We start from the raw sequence: 22,722 nt of genomic DNA on the forward strand, positions 1-22,722 counted from the left end.
TAGACATTATAGCATTCATACCTACTGAACTTTCTATACAGTCAAAAAATTAAGCCTAATTTCTTATTGATGTGAACAAATCTATAAACTATTTTACTCTTTTATTTTTTTTCCTAAAAGTCGTACAAGAGTATAGGTACTTCACCAATGTTGAATGACTGAGCATTTTAGCAACTATTCTGTCAGATGAGTTATGTAACTTCTCATGTAACTCTCTTTTTTAAAACATTCTAATTTTATTCAGTAAGTATGAATGGTTCCATGCTTTGTTTGACTCCATGACAGCCGGGCAGGAAAATGCATGCCAACTTGACTGTTATCTTGCAGGTATTCTGATATTATCAGCAGTTCCTTAATTATCATCATATTTAATGTGTATTCTAAGACCCTCACTTAGAAAACCATATCAGCTTGTGTTAAATGCAATAAAAGAAGAGAAAAGGATAATATATTGTTAAAAGGAGTCCAGACATTTAAGCAAGGAAGCTGAATTCATCAAGTTTGAAACCACTGGAAGATCTAGAAATGGTCTTTTCCAACAGAGTCAACAAAATTCATTGTCCCAATATCAGAAATTTGAAATTTATTAGACGAAAAATATCAGGCCAAAAATGAGCAGACAGCATGTTAAGAACATATGACTGCAGTTTGTCTAATTTCAATGAGAATTCACAGTAAGGTTTTAGATGGGGGATTGAACATAGAGATTTTTACTTTCTTTTTTTTTTTCATTTCTTTTTTTTTTATTACATATTTTCCTCAATTACATTTCCAATGCTATCCCAAAAGTCCCCCATACCGCCCCCCACTTCCCTACCCTCCCATTCCCATTCTTTTGGCCCTGGCATTCCCCTATATTGGGGCATATAAAGTTTGCAAGTCCAATGGGCCTCTCTTTCCAGTGATGGCCAACTAGGCCATCTTTCGATACATATGCAGCTAGAGACAAGAGCTCCGGGGTACTGGTTAGTTCATCATGTTGTTCCAACTATAAGGTTGCAGATCCCTTTAGCTCCTTGGGTACTTTCTCTAGCTTCTCCATTGGGAGCCCTGTGATCCATCCAATAGCTGACTGTGAGCATCCACTCCTGTGTTTGCTAGGCCCCTGCATAGTCTCACAAGAGACAGATATCTTTGGGTCCTTTCAGCAAAATCTTGCTGGTGTATGCAATGGTGTCAGCGTTTAGAAGCTGATTATGGGATGGATCCCTGGATACGGCAGTCTCTAGATGGTCCATCCTTTCATCACAGCTCCAAACTTTGTCTCTGTAACTCCTTCCATGGGTGTTTTGTTCCCAATTCTAAGAAGGGGCACAGTGTCCACATTTTGGTCTTCATTCTTCTTGAGTTTCATGCGTTTAGCAAATTGTATCTTATATCTTGGGTATCCTAAGTTTTGGGCTAATATCCACTTATCAGTGAATACATATTGTGTGAGTTCCTTTGTGATTGTGTTACCTCACTCAAGATGATGCCCTCCAGGTCCATCCATTTGGCTAGGAATTTCATCAATTCATTCTTTTTAATAGCTGAGTAGTACTCCATTGTGTAAATGTACCATAATTTCTGTATCCATTCCTCTGTTGAGGGACATCTGGGTTCTTTCCAGCTTCTGGCTATTATAAATAGGGCTGCTATGAACATAGTGGAGCATGTGTCCTTCTTACCGGTTGGGACATCTTCTGGATATATGCCCAGAAGAGGTATTGCTGGATCCTCCGGTAGTACTATGTCCAATTTTCTGAGGAACCGCCAGACTGATTTCCAGAGTGGTTGTACAAGCTTGCAATCCCACCAACAATGGAGGAGTGTTCCTCTTTCTCCACATCCCCGCCAGCATCTGCTGTCACCTGAATTTTTGATCTTAGCCATTCTGACTGGTGTGAGGTGGAATCTCAGGGTTGTTTTGATTTGCATTTCCCTGATGATTAAGGATGTTGAACATTTTTTCAGGTGCTTCTCTGCCATTTGGTATTCTTCAGGTGAGAATTCTTTGTTCAATTCTGAGCCCCATTTTTTAATGGGGTTATTTGACTTTCTGGAGTCCACCTTCTTGAGTTCCTTATATATATTGGATATTAGACCCTTATCTGATTTAGGATAGGTAAAGATCCTTTCCCAATCTGTTGGTGGCCTTTTTGTCTTATTGATGGTGTCTTTTGCCTTGCAGAAGCTTTGCAGTTTCATGAGGTCCCACTTGTCAATTCTCGATCTTACAGCACAAGCCATTGCTGTTCTATTCAAGAATTTTTCCCCTGTGCCCATATCTTCAAGGCTTTTCCCCACTTTCTCCTCTATAAGTTTCAGTGTCTCTGGTTTTATGTGAAGTTCCTTGATCCACTTAGACTTGACCTTAGTACAAGGAGATAGGAATGGATCAATTCGCATTCTTCTACATGATAACAACCAGTTGTGCCAGCACCATTTGTTGAAAATGCTGTCTTTCTTCCACTGGATGGTTTTAGCTCCCTTGTCGAAGATCAAGTGACCGTAGGTGTGTGGGTTCATTTCTGGGTCTTCAATTCTATTCCATTGGACTATTTGTCTGTCACTATACCAGTACCACGCAGTTTTTATCACAATTGCTCTGAAGTAAAGCTTTAGGTCAGGCATGGTGATTCCACCAGAGGTTCTTTTATCCTTGAGAAGAGTTTTTGCTATCCTAGGTTTTTTGTTATTCCAGATGAATTTGCAGATTGCACTTTCTAATTCGTTGAAGAATTGAGTTGGAATTTTGATGGGGATTGCATTGAATCTGTAGATTGCTTTTGGCAAGATAGCCATTTTTAAAATGTTGATCCTGCCAATCCATGAGCATGGAAGATCTTTCCATCTTCTGAGATCTTCTAGAATTTCTTTCTTCAGAGACTTGAAGTTCTTATTATACAGATCTTTCACTTCCTTAGTTAGAGTCATGCCAAGATATTTTATATTATTTGTGACTATTGAGAAGGGTGTTGTTTCCCTAATTTCTTTCTCAGCCTGTTTATTCTTTGTGTAGAGAAAGGCCATTGATTTGTTTGAGTTAATTTTAATCCAGCTACTTCACCGAAGCTGTTTATCAGGTTTAGGAGTTCTCTGGTAGAATTTTTAGGGTCACTTATATATACTATCATATCATCTGCAAAAAGTGATATTTTGACTTCATCTTTTCCAATTTGTATCCCCTTGATCTCCTTTTGTTGTCGAATTGCTCTGGCTAGGACTTCAAGTACTATGTTGAATAGGTATGGAGAAAGTGGACAGCCTTGTCTAGTCCCTGATTTTAGAGGGATTGCTTCAAGCTTCTCACCATTTACTTTGATGTTGGCTACTGGTTTGCTGTATATTGCTTTTATCATGTTTAGGTATGGGCCTTGAATTCCTGATCTTTCCAAGACTTTTATCATGAATGGGTGTTGGATTTTGTCAAATGCTTTTTCTGCATCTAACGAGATGACCATGTGGTTTTTGTCTTTGAGTTTGTTTATATACTGGATTACGTTGATGGATTTCCGTATATTGAACCATCCCTGCATTCCTGGGATGAAACCTACTTGGTCAGGATGGATGATTGTTTTAATGTGTTCTTGGATTCGGTTAGGAAGAACTTTATTGAGTATTTTTGCATCAATATTCATAAGGGATATTGGTCTGAAGTTTTCTATCTTTGTTGGGTCTTTTTGTGGTTTAGGTATCAGAGTAATTGTGGCTTCATAGAATGAGTTGGGTAGAGTACCTTCTGTTTCTATTTTGTGGAATAGTTTGTGAAGAACTGGGATTAGATCTTCTTTGAAGGTCTGATAGAACTCTGCACTAAACCCATCTGGTCCTGGGCTTTTTTTGGTTGGGAGACTATTAATGACTGCTTCTATTTCTTTGGGGGATATAGGGCTGTTTAGATTATTAACCTGATCTTGGTTCAACTTTGGTACCTGGTATCTGTCTAGAAACTTGTCCATTTCATCCAGGTTCTCCAGTTTTGTTGAGTATAGCCTTTGGTAGAAGGATCTGATGGTGTTTTGGATGTCTTCAGGATCTGTTGTTATGTCTCCTTTTTCTTTCTGATTTTGTTAATTAGAATGCTTTCCCTGTGCCCTCTAGTGAGTCTGGCTAAGGGTTTATCTATCTTGTTGATTTTCTCAAAGAACCAGCCCCTTGATTGGTTGATTCTTTGAATAGTTCTTTTTGTTTCCACTTGATTGATTTCGCCCCTGAGTTTGATTATTTCCTGCCGTCTACGCCTCTTGGGTGAATTTGCTTCCTTTTGTTCTAGTGCTTTTAGGTGTGTTGTCAAGCTGCTAATGTGTGCTCTTTCTAGTTTCTTTTTGGAGGCACTCAGAGCTATGAGTTTTCCTCTTAGAAATGCTTTCATTGCGTCCCATAAGTTTGGGTATGTTGTGGCTTCATTTTCATTGAACTCTAAAAAGTCCTTGATTTCTTTCTTTATTCCTTCCTTGACCAAGGTATCATTTAGAAGAGTGTTGTTCAGTTTCCACGTGAATGTTGGCTTTCTATTATTTATTTTGTTATTGAAGATCAGCCTTAGTCCATGGTGATCTGATAGGATGCATGGGACAATTTCAATATTTTTGTATCTGTTGAGTCCTGTTTTGTGCCCAATTACGTGGTCAATTTTGGAGAAGGTACCATGAGGTGCTGAGAAGAAGGTATATCCTTTTGTTTTAGGGTAAAATGTTCTGTAGATATCTGCCAGATCCATTTGATCCATAACTTCTGTTAGTTTCACTGTGTCCCTGTTTAGTTTCTTTTTCCATGATCTGTCCATTGGTGAAAGTGGTGTGTTGAAGTCTCCCACTATTATTGTATGAGGTGCAATGTGTGCTTTGAGATTTACTAAAGTTTCTTTAATGAATGAGGCTGCCTTTGTATTTGGAGCATAGATATTCAAGATTGATAGTTCCTCTTGGAGGATTTTACCTTTGATGAGTATGAAGTGCCCCTCCCTGTCTTTTTTGATGACTTTGGGTTGGAAGTCAATCTTATCAGATATTAGAATGGCTACTCCAGCTTGTTTCTTCATACCATTTGCTTGGAAAATTGTTTTCCAGCCTTTCATTCTGAGGTAGTGTCTATCTTTTTCTCTGAGATGAGTTTCCTGCAAGCAGCAAAATGTTGGGTCTTGTTTGTGTAGCCAGTTTGCTAGTCTATGTCTTTTTATCTGGGAGTTGAGTCCATTGATATTAAGGGATATTAAGGAAAAGTAATTGTTGTTTCCTGTTAGTTTTGTTGTTAAAGTTGGCATTCTGTTCTTGTGGCTGTCTTCTTTTAGGTTTGTTGAGGGATTACCTTCTTGTTGTTTCTAGGGCGTGGTTCCCGTCCTTGTATTGGTTTTTTTCTGTTATTATCCTTTGAAGGGCTGGATTCGTGGAGAGATAATGTGTGAATTTGGTTTTGTCGTGGAATACTTTGGTTTCTCCATCTATGTTAATTGAGAGTTTGGCTGGGTATAGTAGCCTGGGCTGGAATTTGTGATCTTTTAGTGTCTGTATAACATCTGTCCAGGATCTTCTGGCTTTCATAGTCTCTGGTGAAAAATCTGGTGTAATTCTGATAGGCTTGCCTTTATATGTTACTTGGCCTTTTTCTCTTACTGCTTTTAGTATTCTATCTTTATTTAGTGCATTTGTTGTTCTGATTATTATGTGTCGGGAGGTATTTCTTTTCTGGTCCAGCCTATTTGGAGTTCTGTAGGCTTCTTGTATGTTCATGGGCATCTCTTTCTTTAGATTTGGGAAGTTTTCTTCTATAATTTTGTTGAAGATGTTTGCTGGTCCTTTGAGTTGAAAATCTTCATTCTCATCCACTCCTATTATCCGTAGGTTTGGTCTTCTCATTGTGTCCTGGATTTCCTGGATGTTTTGAGTTAGGATCTTTTTGCATTTTCCATTTTCCTTGATTGTTGTGCCGATGTTCTCTATGGAATCTTCTGCACCTGAGATTCTCTCTTCCATCTCTTGTATTCTGTTACTGATGCTTGCATCTATGGTTCCAGATTTCTTTCCTAGGGTTTCTATCTCCAGTGTTGCCTCATTTTGGGTTTTCTTTATTGTGTCTACTTCCCTTTTTAGGTCTAGTATGGTTTTGTTCATTTCCATCATCTGATTGGATGTGTTTTCCTGCTTCTCTTTAAGGACTTCTACCAGTTTGGTTGTGTTTTCCTGTTTTTCTTTAAGGACTTGTAACTCTTTAGCCATGTTCTCCTGTAGTTCTTTAAAGTCCTTCTTGATGTCCTCTACCATCATCATGAGATATGCTTTTAAATCCAGTTCTAGCTTTTCAGGTGTGTTGGGGTGCCCTGGACTGGGAGAAGTGGGAGTGCTGGGTCCTGATGATGGTGAGTGGTCTTGGTTTCTGTTAGTAGGATTCTTAGGTTTACCTCTCGCCATCTGGTAATCTCTGGAGTTGTTATAGTTGTCTCTGTTCAGAGGTTGTTCTTCTGGTGATTCTGAGTATCGTCTGTCAGCAGACCTGGGAGACAGGCTCTCTCCTCTGAGTTTCAGTGGTTAGAGCACTCCCTGCTGACAAGCTTTCCTCTTAAAGGGAAGGTGTACAGATATCTGGCGTTTGGACCTCCTCCTGGCCGAAGAAGAAGGCGGAAAACAGGACCTTTCCCAGATGCTGTGTTGCTTTGGCAGGTCACAGAAGCTGTAGGCTTCTGTGGTGCACTCTCTCGGCTTGCAGACTAACTTCCTAAGTTCAGTGGAGTCCTGGATCCAAGATGTGCTCCCTGCTCCTGAGGCAGAGGGCTCCTGTGCAGGGCAGACCACTGTCTTCCAGCTGGGAGGGTGCCGGATGTCTGCGGCCCCAAAAGGGTGCTGCCTCAGCGGCTCTGTGGCTCCCGCCTGTTCCAGAAGCTGTCTGCCTCTGTGGTCCTCACTCTAACCTGTACAGACTAAGTTCGGCGGGGTCCCGGAGCCAAGATGGCGCTCCCTGCAGGGCAGATCACTGTCCTCCGGCTGGGAGGGTGCCGGATGTCTGTGGCCCCAAAAGGGTGCTGCCTCAGCGGCTCTGTGGCTCCCGCCTGTCCCAGAAGCTGTCTGCCTCTGTGGTCCTCACTCTAACCTGTACAGACTAAGTTCGGCGGAGTCCCGGACGTTTTGTAACATTTCTATGGAAGGACAGTTTTGGGTTTCACCTTCATTTTACCTTATTAAGAGTACATAATCTATAAAAGCAATTATTTTCTCAGGTACTTTTGATTCTAGTACAAACAACTGTTATTTTTCACAAAAGTTTCTATTGTTTTAGCTTATCAAATATAGATTATATTAAATGTGAATAGCTGCTGTTGAATATGGTCAACATGTTTATCTTCTGGCAACTAATATATTACATGAAAATGTGTAAATTATGATTATGGAGCATGCTATATTTTAATATTAATTATATTTGGACATCTTACAAAATTCCCCTCAAACTAGGAAGACGTTTGTTGAACTATGTTTAAATTTAATATCATGAAATATTAATCCTAAAATCATGCACCATAATTACAGACACATACACGCCCATTGTGAAAGAAGCCTCTTTCACATTTTTATTCTTGTAGTTGTAAGATGAAAATGTATTATATGCTTGACTTTAAGAACATACTAGCAGTATAATTTCCCAAATGCTTTCCTTGCTTTTATGATGGAGGCTTACCTGCCAGGGAAGAAACCTGTCATGCTTTTTCTCTTCATGAGATCCTATTTCTGTTTTTCTCAAAAGCATTTTATGGATGGCGTGGGCCATTGCATATACCGTATTCCATATGGAATAGCTGGCCTCAGAAGGAATCATTATATCATTCTCTTCTTCTTTAATCTTCAGAGTAATATTTAGTGGGCAGGGTTTATGATGTCCACATAGCAAAGCAGGAGGTGCACAATCAAACTTGTCAATCCAGAATTTATAGAAGTAAAATTCTCCTGGGTACTGGGAGGGTGAAAGTACTTCGAGAAAGTTCTTGAAACCAGGGATATGTCTCTTCTTGGAAAATAGTAAGCTTCCTGTGAAAAGGTTTATCAAATACTTCATATTATGGAATACAGACTCTAAGTATACTAAATGGTGCTTTGCCATGATCCACACTGTCCTAATGGTTGACATGAGTTTATTTTTCAAACAGAAATTCAGCAAGTCATCTATATCACCATAGAATACTTTCACATTTACTTGTGCATGGTGGTTCAAATTCACCAACCCAACCCCAGATTTATACTCTACCTTCCAATTTGCTGTGAGGCTTTCTGTAAAAGCCACACAGATGTCTTCTGATACCATCTCTGCTTTCAGGTGAGAGAGGAACTCCATTCCCTTCAGATCACCAGACACAACAACCCCCACCCACTTCCAGCCAAAATACAGCAATAAAGAGATCACCCCTTGGATTAGAGCCGTGTCCTTAGGAGACATCTGATAAAGGGATGGAAATTTATCTTTTTCACTGAGCATGGAATCAAATGGTCCATATGTGACCTGGAAAAGCAAAGTAAAACCAGATGTTTCTGAGTTTCTAGCTATTGTGGGTCATCATCCTCAGAGAGTAAATATGTACATTCTTCACATATGAGAATCAAGGGAATGAATATTGGTTAGGAGAATATCTTCTGTGACATTAGATTCTCTCTCATTATGTGAAGGAATAGAGATTGTGTCAAGTACATGGGCAATAAGTTACTTAGAGACCTCAATAAGCCAAGAGATAAACAATTTCATGTTTAATGTGTTTGAGAGGCATGGTAGATTCATCTGTTTCAATAAAAATGGAACAGAGTGTTGGGTATAAACAAAGACTGAAGAAAGCATTAGCAAGTGTATTCACTCTGATTATATAACATCACTTTTCCCAGAATATTAACTTTAGCAAAGAAAATATGCAGAGAAAACAATGAGAATTTTATATAATCAGTTCTTGCAAAAATTAGAACATGAAGATCTGGGGGGTAACATCATCAGAGATTATTGTCTCTTTCTTTCCTCCCTAGTGAAAGATTTGTCAGAGTTATTACCCAGCAAAGAATGTAAAATACAAATCACTGAGAAAAATGGATAAATCTTTAATTTTTCTAACATTAGGATGCAATGTAATTAGGATACATTTGTGAGTTGTTTAAATGAGTGATAAGAATCAATGTATAAAGGTCTCAGTTTTTAATCTTGACTATTAGGCGAAATTTGGGGTCACCTAATATTTTCTCTTTGTAGTATTTCCTGATTTTTATTTCTTTGCTTCAGGAGGGTCTGGCAAGAGCCTACTGTGGATACATATTTAAGGAGATTTTCTTAATTGTAATATCAGATACTTACTTTTTTTGGATGAGATCATAAACTTTTTGGATCATTTGTATTGGTGCTGGCCTTGAGGATTGTTCCATATTTAGTTACATAGTCTAGACTCTCTATTCCTCTATGATAATTATTGACTACTGGATGGACTATGAGATATTTATACCCTAGCTTGGGTAATTAGTTATCTGTTGTAGATTTTGACTTATGAGCAATGCTCAGCTTGAACATCCACAGTGTCTCTTGTCAGGTTTTGGAGGAAGAATAATAAACACTACTCAGTGATTTGCTCAGAAATTCACAGATTTTACTGCTCATGCTTTTCATCACATTCTTTTCATTCCTGATCATTGCCACATCCATGTAATTCATTCACTTATATTTTAAATGTGCCTGTCACAAACATAGGCAACTTCTCTGCTGTTTTAAAAAATGTGGTTGTGGACACCAAAACATTTCTAACTTACTTGTGGAACTTTGTAGCGCTCCAAAAGAGTTCCAATAGCAGCAGAAAATTCACTCCTAGTTCCTGAAATTATTCCAAGAGCTTTCTGTTGACTTTTGCATTTGTAGTTAGGGATAAACTCATTCCTTCCAGACAGCCACATTAGAGATCCCTCCAAAGTTCTTGGGTCAGAATTAAAGGCATTATAGATATGGAAACCCAAGGTTACATTGGGAAGGAGGTGGGTGTCCTTATTGATCTCATCAATGGCAAAGTATAAGGTCATCAAATATTGATAGTTTTTCCATTGTGGTCTAAATAGGAGTGGTAGAATGTTGAGAACACTCAGTCCATTTATCTCGGGAAATTTTTTAACAAATTCAGGAAATTCGAGTTTCTAAACCCTGATTTCTCCCATGACTTGTAAAGGTTGTATGAATGAGCCCCTACCAACTCAAGAACATTATGGGATGGCCCTTAAAGTCTCAGAAATTGAGCTATATTCCAATAATTCATTTTTTTGTAGACATTATATGAATTGAAGTGTCACCTCTCTGTGTCCTATGATTATTGACTTTGTAAGTGCTTATGATGTTTCTATTCATGCAGGTATCAGACAATGCAAGAGTGACTAAGTTATTATCTAGGAATGTGATCAAGAGCTTCCTATGCTTATATATTGTAATGATTCAGTTTCATATTCACTTAAAAGTTTTAATTTTCATACTTAAAATTTGTACCAAGTTTGCTTGTACTCATTTGTAGTATTAAAGTGTTTCCTTGGGGTATAGGAAGATGGCCAGGGAGCTAGATACACTGAATACTCTTGAAGGAAAATTGGGATCAGTTCCCCATGCCCAGTGCAGCTCAGAACCATCCGTAGCTCCAAGTCCTGAAATATTCTTCTGGCAATCGTAGGTACCAGGCATACATGTGGCATACAACCATATACAATAAGGTTAGCACTTAAGCACATGAAAGAAAATAAATAAATAAATAAACCTGAACAATAATGTTTCTGGGGCTTGAGAAATGAATGAGATGTTGTAAGTAATTGTTGCTTTTTTTGGAGGATGTTGATTCAGGTCATAGCAGCCATGTTTTGTGTTAAAATAGTATGTAACTCTGTTCTAGGGTGTCTTCCTCAGGATATTGGCAGGCATGAGGCACACATGTGGTACACAAGCAAACATTCAAGTAATAAAAACACTCACAGACATAAAATAAGAAAAAGAAATCTTTAAAATCTTTAAGACTTAAAAAAAAAAAAAAAAACAGTGTACTGGCTGGTTTTGTAAACTTGACACAATAAGCCAGTAAGGAACTTCCCTCCATGGCCTCTGCATCAGCTTCTTATTCCTGACCTGTTTAAGTTCCAGTCCTGACTTCCTTTGGTGGTGAACAGCAACATGGGAGTTTAAGGTGAATGAAGCCCTTTCTCCCCAACTTTCTTCTTGGTTATGATGTTTTTGCAGGAATAGAAACCCTGACTAATACAAATTGGTATCAGAAGTGGGGATTTCCTGTGAAAACCTGACCATGTTTTGGTGAGGATTGTGAAAGGACTTTGGAATTTAGGGCTAGAAGATCCATTTAGTGTTTAGAGTTCTGTGGGATGTTGTATAGGAGCTTGGAAGGTAATGTTGAGAAGAGCGCAGAAGATGGAGGCCTGGCTTGTGGAATTTCAGAGGGAAAATGAAAGACTCTTATCAGGGCCATTACTATTTTGATTATGAAGATTTTGTAGTTTTGTTTAGCTGGGGTTAAAGAATCAGGTGTGATTAACATGCTACCAGAACTACTAAAGCAAAAACTTTGTATTACTGTTGCTGCTGGTTAGCTGGAGCTAAGAAATTAGCAGTGATTAAGAAGAGACTATTATCCTAGAGGCAAAATATTCTGGGAAGTGTTTTCTGAGAGCACAGAGGCCTATTGGTGTAGCCTAGTTAGAGTGGAAGAGAGTAGTGTTTTAGAGATGCCAGTACCATGATTGACTACCAAGAACAGCAGCAGCAGTGAAGTACATGTATCAGGAACCTAGAGGATGAGTTGTGTGCTCCAAAGGAAGGGTTGGAGAAGTGACCAAAGCACTTGAATGAATACAGAAGATCGTGAGTGGATCCCAGACATTGGACATTTGGAGTTTGATTTTGATTTTGATTGTGCCCCATATTTTTCCTCTTGAAGGAAGTATTTTAGTAGAACCCACAGTTAAGAGTCATTTAATTATGAAAAGACTTTGGATTTTAAAAGAGATCGGATATTTCAAAGGGATTGAAATTTGAAGAATTTTTAAAGACTGTGGGACATTTCAAGTTATTTAGATCTTGGGGATGAATAAGAAAGTAAGGGTTGAGGCTTAATAGTGAAGTGTTTAGTGTGTCAAGTTGACTAAGGGGTCAGTTGTACTGGCTGTTTTTTTTTATGTCAACTTGACTAAAAAGTAAAATCAATGTTTAAGGCTGGCTTTACTTATATACTTATTTATTTTATATGGGGGGCTTTATTTTTCATAATAATAATAAAACTAAATGATTTTGAGATGGAATGCAGCTAGGAGACAAAATAGGGTCAGACAGAGGAACAGAGAGAGAAGAAACAATAGTATTATATTTTAATTATGGAAGCATTGGAGAGAGAAATGTCCAAAATATATTGTCTACAAATATTTTTAAGTATAAAAGTTATATCAAGCTGGGTGTGGTGGTGCACGCCTTTAATCCCAGCACTTGGGAGGCAGAGGCAGGCGGATTTCTGAGTTCAAGGCCAGCCTGGTCTACAAAGTGAGTCCCAGGACAGCCAGAGCTATACAGAGAAACCCTGTCTCGAAAAACCAAAAAAAAAAAAAAAAAAAAAAAAAAAGTTATATCAAAAATTTCAATATACCAAACTTTATCCAATAAAGAAAATCAAAGGTTCTAATCTAATAAAGTTTTAGGAATAATATAAGCCAAAGAAAAGACAAGAGTCTATATACTGACACCTGACCTCTCTCTGTTATGTTCAGCTGGTAATCACTTGGGACACAGATAATCTTCTGCTATACCTCATTGTTTTTTATTTTTAAAACTTGATTCAAACTTTCTCCACTATATTTAGCAGAATATGTATGCTTTTATTATTTAAAAGTATCCTATATGCATAGAATGTATTTTGATCAATTGGATGCCACTCCCCTCGCCTGTTCTTCTTCCCCTACCATTTCTAAAACCTTTCCACCAAGGTTCAAGTGCATTTTCTTTAAACTTATACAGTCCACTCTAAGTTGTCTTCATGGATATGAGAGTAAGCCCATCTTCTGGAACATGGGAACCCTCTCAGTGTTCACATCCTGAAGAAAACTCAATTCCCTATCCCTGGGAATTGTCAACTGCCAACTAATCTCCAGGAAGGGTTAGGATTCATGACCCCCTCTCTCATTAATGTGAGAACTGTGTTTAACTTCATGTCCTGCAGATCTTGTCCAGTTAGTTACTGTGTGCCATGACTAGATCATGTAAGGAACAAATCATTTCACCCTAATTATGAGCTCCCTTTGGTTTCTACAAAACAACTCCACTCCTCTTCTAGGTGTTCTCCAAGTTTTGGGAAGGAGTGTATGTTGAATATATCCCACTTAGAGTTGGACATTCTATAGTATCTCATTATCAGCCTGATGACCAGTTGCAGGTCTAAGTATTAATCACCATCTACTGGAACAGGAAGCTTCTCTGAAAAGGTATGAAGGAAGTATCATTAAAATCCTCATATAAATGCTGGGCATGGTGGCCCATGCCTTTAATCCCAGCACTTAGGAGGCAGAGGCAGGCAGATTTCTGAGTTCAAGGCCAGCCTGGTCTACAAAGGGAGTTCCAGGACAGCCAGGGCTATACAGAGAAACCCTGTCTCGAAAAACCAAAAAAAAAAAAAAAAAAAAAATCCTCATATAAAGGTAAGAATTGTAGAAGCAGATAAAATATTTGCTTATTTGTCAAAATAGTAGTAGGGTTACTTATTTAGAACACAATAGCCACAGTTTAAAATGTCAGTTAATGGAATGAAATAAGAGACCTGCCTCATGGAGCCAGAATTAGACCTGATAAGAAATATTACAAGCTACCACAAGAATATGCATGCCAGTATTTGATTATACCAGGAGTGGGAATATCCTTCCCTGCCAGACATAATTGTAGGTTTCTGGAGTCAACAGTGTTTACATTTTTTTTATTAAAGGACATAAGCTCTTTCAGCCCTATGGATTCTATGGAACAAAGATTCAATGTCAGCCCCAGCTTTATTTCTTCATGTCCTATGACTCAAGGGTGTGATATCTTCATCACACAGTTGCTACCATCAAATTATGGAGAGTAACTAAGAGCAACAGAAATAGCTTATGAATAGTTAACTTCATAACACCCCCCCCAATTCCCAGGAATATAAAAACAATCCTATTCAATATAAGAACTTCCAAATTCATCCTTGAATCCAAGCTGTACTACAGCACTGTAATTAAAATAATCACATGGTGCTGGCCTAAAAACAGACATATTGAACAACGAAATTGAATGAAAGATGCATATGTAATTCAAGAAACCTGTGGATATCTGTTTTTGGATAAAGGATTCAGAAAAATAACATGGGAAAGAAGAAAACATCTTCAAAAATTGTACTGATCTAACTGGAAGTCGTTATACCGAAGAATGCAAGTAGACCATAGCTATCACCCTGCAAAAACCTCAAGTTGAAGAGGATCAAAAACCTCAACATAAAATCAGATACACTAAACCTGATGGAAGAGAAAGTCTTGAACTCATTGGTACAGGAAACAACTTCCTGACAGAACAATATAGTGCAGTCACTAAGATCAACCATTAATAACCAACACCTTGTGAAACTGAAAAGCCATGTAAGGCAAAAGTCACCATCAGTAGTATAAAATGCCTACCTACAAAATGGAAATAGTTTTCACCAGGTCCACATCTGACAGAGGACTAGTGTCCAAAATATATAAAAATCTCAGGCAAGTTGAGTTCCCTTGGGGCACAGCCAGCAGAGGTGAGTTAGGCGTGGTCCCCTGACCTCTGTCCTCTGGCTCATGGTTCTCTCTGCTGTCCTAAGGAGCCTTGCGGGACTCCAGAAGCGTTCCGTTTTCTCCAGAGGGGCCTGTGGAGGACCCCTGTACAACCAACTTAAACCTCTGTACCACCATTCTGACACCAGTTGAGTTCAAGTGGAGTACAGCCAGCAGACATGAGTTGTGTATAATACTCTGAGCTCTATCATGTGAACCACGGATCTCCCTGTCCTCCTGATGAGCCTTGTGTGATCCTAGAAAGATTCTGCTGCCCTGAGGAGGCCTGTGTTGGCCCCAGAAACATCCAGATTAGATTGCTCACTCATCATTCCCCAATCAGTCTGGTTCACTTGGGGCAGTCAGTAGAGATGAATTGCCTGCTGTCACCTGACTGCCACTGTCTAGGACACGGCTCATCCTGTCCTCCAAAGGAACAATTTGTGGACCCAAGAACATGTAGCTAAGACACATACCCAAACACACTTATGTGTGCTGGGTCCACCTGGGGGAGGGCCAGCAGAGATGAACAGCATTCTCTTCCCAGAGATCCATTTTTAAACACTGCCTATTTTGTAGAAAAGGCCCAGTGGCATCAGGAACATCAAATCAACAACAGGGACAAGCAGATGGGTAAAGGACAGTGTAAGAACACAATCATAAAGAGCCTGGGAAACATGGCACCACCAGAGCCCAGCTATCTTGCTAGAGAAAGCAGAAGAGTGCAGGAACTATGGATGTAAGCATTGCCAACAGAATTCAAGAGAGGGAAGAGAGAATTTCAGGCATAGAAGATACATTTGAAGAAATAGATATATCAGTTGAAGTAAATCCTAAATCTATAAATTTCATGACACAAAGCATCCAAGAAATCTGGGATACTATGAAAAGAGCATAGTGAAGAATATTAATAATAAAAGGTGGAGACAATTTCCAGCTACAAGGTTCAAAAAATATTTTCAACACAATTACAGAAGAAAAATTCTCAACCTAAAGAAAGGGATGTGTATATATACAAACAAAAAGCTTACAGAACACCAAATAGAATAGATCAGAAAAAATCCTCCTACATCACATAGTAATCAAAACACTAACTGTACAGGAAAAAGAAAGAATTTAAAAAAAAAACTGCAAGGAAAAAGGGCCAAGTAACATATAGACGAAAACCTACCAGATTTACACCTGCTTTCTCAACAGTGATTCTAAAAAATAGAAGGGCCTGGGTAGATGTCTTACAGTCTCAAGGAGACCACAGATATAACCTAGACTACTAAAGCTAGCATTATATTCCACAATCAGGCTTAACAACTAAAAAGATAGTTTCAAAAAGTAGGTTAAAATGAAAATGAAACTGAAGCAATCATGCTACTAGTAATTAAGCATTTACATTAAACTATTCTTTTATTTAAAACAACATGCTTTTCAATCACTACTTTCATTAATAAACCATCTTTGCCTCCCACTAAATGACTGGATGGGGGAAATCTTTATGTTTGGTGTAAGTTTTGAGAATTTAAGGAAGTGATTAAGGTGTGTAAATATAAGTTGTAAAGGTCTGAAGAAGTGGTTTCAAGAGATTTAATGATTTTAAAAGTTCAAATTGTTTAAAAATTAATCAGATGTGTTCTATTATACTATGTAGTTCACCCCATTAAATCACTTGAAACTATTATCACAGAGACACAAAAATTTTAATTTTTAGTTTCCCTTTGTTGTGCTTTAAAAGTAGATTTCATTGAAATATTCATTATGCTAAAAAACTCTGTCATATATACATGTCCATATATAAATGGACAGAGGACTGAGTGTTCATATGTTTAATCTAAAACATCCTTTTTGTACCCAAATTTTGCTATAGCTCTAAAACATGAGTCTACTCCCATATTTTACAGACACTTGTTCCTACTTTTTCAACGATGAGAATTTCAGGACAGATTACATACAGTGGTCAGGTCAATATTTTTAAAACTTTTATCTTCTTTTGTTAACTTAAAAAAATAATGCAAGCTTCAAGGAATCAAGATTTGCTCCATATATTACAGGTCAAAGAGTCTCAGGTGAGTACTCTTGTGAATGAACAGTCCAACCTTTTCCACCTCCAGCCTATCCCCGAGGATGGACTCTGTTGTCCTCCTAGTCTTGGAAACCCTTCCAATTCTTGCTGTACAAAGCTACTGAACTATAGGTTTTTCAATTCTGTGAAAACACTCTTAAGAATACTGTAGTTGCAAAATAAATCAGACATCTCTGGACTTCTCTCTTCACATACGCCATAACACCACAACTCTCAGGACCATAGACTTGAAGATTCTTTTCTTTTCTTTCTTTCTTTTTTTTTTGAAGATTATTTTCTACTAACAAAGCAATACATAAATTGAGCATTCAAAAGATATTTCTAAGTAAAGAACCATCCTAGTCTAGAACTGATGTTCAAATAAAGAAATGTAAAGTATAATCACTTCTGAAAAATGTGAAAAAGGAAGGCCAATATACTGCTCCACAATGCCATAATTAACCAATAAGTGAACTAAGTTATATTAACCATGTAAAGTACTAGTTAAATACTTCAAAAAGTATAAAGACGAATGACATAACAAAGATAGAAACAAGCAAGTGAGTTCAAATGGAACATGATACAACCCTACATAGGAGAACTTGGACAAAGGATGAAAAAACAGCAATACAAATGAAAGATTCTGTACTCCAACAGATTCTGAGAGAGGGCAAGGACAGATAGAAATACTGAAAATAAAAAAGACAAAACTTCCAACAAATCTTAGGACACAGTGTGTCCAACAGACCTTATTAACTAAGAGGTAGAAGACCAGTCATTAAGGATGTGATTTTTCCAAACACTGCCTTAAAATGTCAATGGAAAATAAATGTCATAACTAAGATCACAGTTCCCAAACAATCAGACACTCTAAAGAGACCAAAGAAACATGTGGGGTAAAAGAGACTAAGATATGTAGTAAAGCCTGGACATTCAACGTCATTTTAGCATCAACACTTTTACTGTGTAGAAAGAAGCACACATTCAAACATAAGATGTATAGATCCTCAAATTGATATATATATATATATATATATATATATATATATATATATGCCTGGCCATTGACTCACACACGATGCTGACATGAAGTTTCTGGTTTCCTTATTTGATCTCTACGTGATGTAAATATAAAGAATAGGAAAGCAATTTCCTATAGATGCACAGTGGAAGAGGCAAGTTTAACATTCAGTCTCACATTTCTGTGTATATGCTTCATTAATGACAAAGGAATTAGATGTGCATCGCTGAGTATGTACTGCAGTGTAGACAAAACACCCTTAGCACATTCACCCAGGTACTTACAGAATATTTTCCAATAGTAAATCTGGATATTTCCAAATAAATTCCTGGATTTCTTTGGGTCCTTCTTCTGTGATAAAAATGGGAATGAATGCACCTAGAATTATGTCTGCCTGCATGTAGGTGCTGGGCTTCCAGAACTCATAACAGCTCTTGCGAGTCATCTCCACTGGCATAAACAAAGATTGCAGGAGCAAGAAAAGACAATTCAAAGGAAAGTACATATTAGAGTCTTTACCACACAGAGCAATGCCCTGTATCTAGGCTGAGCCAAGGAGATTACTGTCTTAGGTTATGGAACAGGCTCAGACCACAACAATGTCAGAGAAGACTTTGTATGCTACAGCTGCTTCCTACTGTTGTTTCAGGCTTTCAGTCTGTGCACAGCCTGTGGTTCTCATGACAGACAAGGACACAGGCAGAAACAAAATTCAGACAACTGTAAGTAAGTCATAGTGCTGAGATTGTCCTATAAATGTTACCAGTGTCCCTGAATACGCTGGGTTTTGTGATTTTATTTTCCTCTCATGCTTGGGCTCTGGGGATTCCATAACCCTGGGGTTCTGCACCTGCATCATCTATGCTGGTGAAAAACATGTTTGGTCCTTCCTTCTTCCCCCACCTTTATGATTTTTTAATGGTCCACAGTGACTTTGGAGAGCACCATTGCCTTAGAGAACATTGTAGGGCATAACAAATCAGTTTATTTGTTTTAGACTGCTGTTTTGAAAGATAGTTTGAACAGGTGATTTTTAAAAAGCCACACATAGGCTCCTCAAGGCTTGCACTTAAAATATTTCATACAATGCTTTCCTAAGAGGTTAAAGTTGTAATGTCAGTTTCTAGTGTCTGCCATTTAGAAGTATAGTAAACTTGTATTTATCTCAACTCCCTGGTCTGTTCTTTTCTCCTTATAGCAGTAAATATAAAGATGTGAAAATAAGTAAGGATAGACCAAATCAGTAAACATGATCAGTTAGTTTCCCAGTCATCTATTAATAGAGTTAAGGTTCATGAGTTTTAATGTCATCATCTGGATTCTGTTATTAGTTTATCCTGGTCCAGTCAGTCCCCAATTTCATTTTTTAATAAATCACAACTAAATAAATAATACTTCATTTTTATCTTTCTTCCTTTTTCATGTAAGGCCACTTATCAGAAGTGTTCTTGATATAAATTTATGGTGTTATTATATATTACAGATAATTATAATGTAGTTTAGGATACATCTAATGTATATGTTACATATGTGACAAAAATTTATGAAAATTTATGAAAAGGCAATGAATTTTCAAAATAGTGAAGAGAAACACCCTTTGGGAGGAAAGGGGAGACAGAAAGAGGAAGAGAAAGAGATATAATTATCATTCCAAATAAATAAAAAAATACACATATAAATAGATGTCTCCTGGGTATTACCTTACAAAATTTTGGTTGTTGGAATCCTTAAAATATACACAGAGTACTTTTTCAAGTGAACAGTATCTGTTTGTCTTAGTCAGGGATTCTACTCCTGCACAAAAATCATGACCAAGAAACAAGTTGGGGAGGAAAGGGTTTATTCGGCTACACTTCCATACTGCTGTTTATCACCAAGGAAGTCAGGACTGGAACTCAAACAGGTCAGGAAGTAGGACCTGATGCAGAGGCCATGGAGGGATGTTCTTTACTGACTTGCTTCCCCTGACTTGCTCAGCCTTCTCTCTTATAGAACCAAGACTACCAGCCAGAGATGGTCCCACTCACAAGGGGCCTTTCCCCTTTGATCACTAATTGAGAAAATGCCTTACAGTTGTATCTCATGGAGGCATTTCCTCAACTGAAGCTCCTTTCTCTGTGATAACTCCAGCTGTGTCAAGTTGACACAAAACTAGCCAGTACACTGTTATTATTATCTCTTTTGCACATCACCTGAAGTATCTCTTTATATTATCTCTATAATGTTTAGCATCCCACACTGACCATTCAAATTTTATTTCAGTGGATTAACTGCTTATGATTCAATTATTAATGATGTTATATAGTGTTTGATATCTGTGCCTTGCTCATGTCACTGATGACAATGTCTACATTCATATTCATATATGCACGGTATATTGACATTCTCCTTGGAATTGAAGGAGGCAAAGGACACCTATAAGGGAGGGTTTGGTGGGAGGAAAGGGAAATGAGAAATAGTATGATTATATTACAATCTCAAAAACAAAACAAAAATGTTTCCTCTGAGTAAAATATTGTATAACATAATATCTTGCATCCATTTGTGTAGGAGTAGCTAGTCAGTTCTAATTGTGTGCACCCTAAACTTTGCTTCATAAATGTGAGGGTAGCTATATGATAGACCAGCTCATACCATGTGTTGTTTTCATAGGTACATTTGTGAAATTACTCAACAATTGTGTGTACAGTGCAGAGTCTATTTAGATCGACTGAAAAAATTTTGTATTATTTTCTCTATGTAAGGTGCAGTATGAAATTCCTTCAAAACTTCTTTCTTGGTACACAATTGCATCCTGTTTTCTTCCATCCATTCAGCACCAGGTGATATCTATCTTTGATGGTAAAGAGTGTTCAATAGATACAGTAGCAGGATAGATCTGGTTTTCTTTTCCATCATGTGAGTCTGTCTGTTTTCATTGGGGAATTAATAATATTGACGATGACAGTTTTTAATGAGCAACTTTACTGTTTTCTGTTATTTTGCTGGTACTATGTAAGTTTTTCACCCTCTTTTGGAGTGCTGCTCTGGGGTAATTTATTCATTGTATTTTCTTGTATATGGGTAACTTTTGTGGGGGGAGATAAGTTTTATTAGATTGACGTTTTTCTAGTATTACCTTCTATAGAAGTGGAATTGTACATAGATACTGATTACATGTGGTTTTATCCTGGAATGTTTTTCTTTCTCCATCTTTCTGATTGAACATATTGCTGGGCATACTATTTTGGTAGTAGTCCTGTCTGAATTTTAGATGTCTCTCCTCATATTACCTTTCTCATTCCCTCTTCGTTATTCGCACTTGATTTTCCACTTCTATATACCTTCCAACATAATCCATTTCTCTTTCCTATGTAGATATGTTCCCAAAGCTCTAGCTCCCAGATGTTTACACTGTATTCATCCTTTGTGGTTTTATGTACTTTAACATGTTCATGACTCCCATTACCACTAATATTTACATATAATAAATACATACCATATTTGTCTCTTGGGTTCTGGGTTAGTTCAATCAGAATGATTTTTCTAGTTTACCTGTATCAATTTACCTTCAAATTTAAAATTTTCATTTGTAAATGACTGTGTAATATTGTGTTGTGGAAATTTACCATATTTTCTCATATTTTTATTAGTTACTTTATTTATTTACATTTATTTACATTTAACATTATTTTAAATGTTAGGCCCCTTCCCAGTCTCCCCTCCTAAAACCCTGTATTCCCTTCCACATCCCCTGATTCTTTGAAAGTGCTCCCCCAACCACCCACCCACTCCCACCTCAGTTCCCTAGCTTTCCTCTATGCTGGGTTATCCAGCCTCCACAGGTCCAAGGGGCTCCCCTCCCATTGTTGTCAGATAAAGAAATCCTCTGCTACATATGTAGATGGAGCCATTGAACCCTCCATGTACATATACTATTTGTTTGGTGGTTTAGTCCTTGGTAGCTCTGGGTAGTTTATATTGTTGTTCTTCCTATAGGATTGTACACCCATTCAGCTCCTTCAGTCCTTGTCTTAACTCCTCCATTGGGATCCCCGGACTCAGTCCAATGTTTACCTGGGAGCATCCACATCTGTATTTGTCAGACTCAAGAAGAGCCTCTTGAGAGGCAGCTATAACAGATTCCTCTCACCAGGCATTTCCCAGCATCCACAGTAGTGTCTGGCTTTGGTGTCTGCAGATGGGATGAATCCCTATGTTAGGCAAACTCTGGATGACCTTTCCTTCAGACTCTGTTCCACTCTTTGTTCCTGAATTTCCTTTTCCCAGGAGAAATTCTGGATTCTTATGTTTGAGGTGGGTGGGTAGCCCAATCCCTCAACTGGTGGCCGTGTCTATCCACTGAATATGGTCTCTATCCATAACTTAGAGGATCTACCTTGCCTTTGTTGGATATTTTGACTAATGTCCTCTCTGTTGGATCCTGGGAATCTCTTGGATTCCTGGTATCTGGGACTTTCAAATGACCTAATGCTATACACCTCCTTTCAAGTTTCTGAACCTCTGTACTTCTCCCCATATCCTACCTTATTTGAACAGGCCACCCATATCCACCTCCACCTCCCAGATCCCTTCCCCCTATACCTTCTGAGATAATTTACTTCCCTTTCTTAGTAGTACTGAATCCACACATTGGTCATCCTTCTTCTTGGGTTTCATATGATCTGTGAGTAGATATTTTGAGCAATTTTTTTTTGCTAATATCCATTTATCAGTAAGTATACACCATGTATATTCTTTTATGACTTAGTTAATTCAGTCAGGATGATATTTTCAAGTTCCATTCATTTGCCTGCGAATTTCATGAAGTCATTGGGTTTTTTTGTTTTGTTTTGTTTTTTGTTTGTTTTGTTTTGTTTGTGGGTTTTTTGTTGGTTTTT

At 37.8% G+C, this 22,722-nt stretch overlaps 1 protein-coding gene across 2 annotated transcripts in view; it reads right to left on the reverse strand.

Moving 5' to 3' along the window:
• Nucleotides 1-18,608, reverse strand: part of LOC110288272 (vomeronasal type-2 receptor 26-like) — a 56,712-nt gene extending 38,104 nt beyond the window's left edge. Inside the window, exons 1-3 of one of the 2 annotated variants that reach the window (XM_085836354.1) lie at nt 18,127-18,608; nt 9,741-10,032; nt 7,648-8,463 (exon numbers count right to left, since the gene is read on the reverse strand). In XM_085836354.1, coding sequence (XP_085692480.1) covers nt 7,648-8,463; nt 9,741-10,032; nt 18,127-18,347 — 1,329 coding nt within the window. In that variant the 5' untranslated portion in view covers nt 18,348-18,608. Of the gene's footprint in view, nt 1-7,010; nt 8,464-9,740; nt 10,033-18,126 lie in introns of those variants that run through there. The other variant, XR_015046874.1, reaches the window with a different exon arrangement.
• Nucleotides 18,609-22,722: the final 4,114 nt, after the last annotated feature.

Source organism: Mus caroli, unplaced genomic scaffold, assembly GCF_978045245.1.
Source record: "Mus caroli unplaced genomic scaffold, Mus_caroli_1 scaffold_4, whole genome shotgun sequence".
In the NCBI taxonomy this organism is placed as follows: Eukaryota; Metazoa; Chordata; class Mammalia; order Rodentia; family Muridae; genus Mus; species Mus caroli.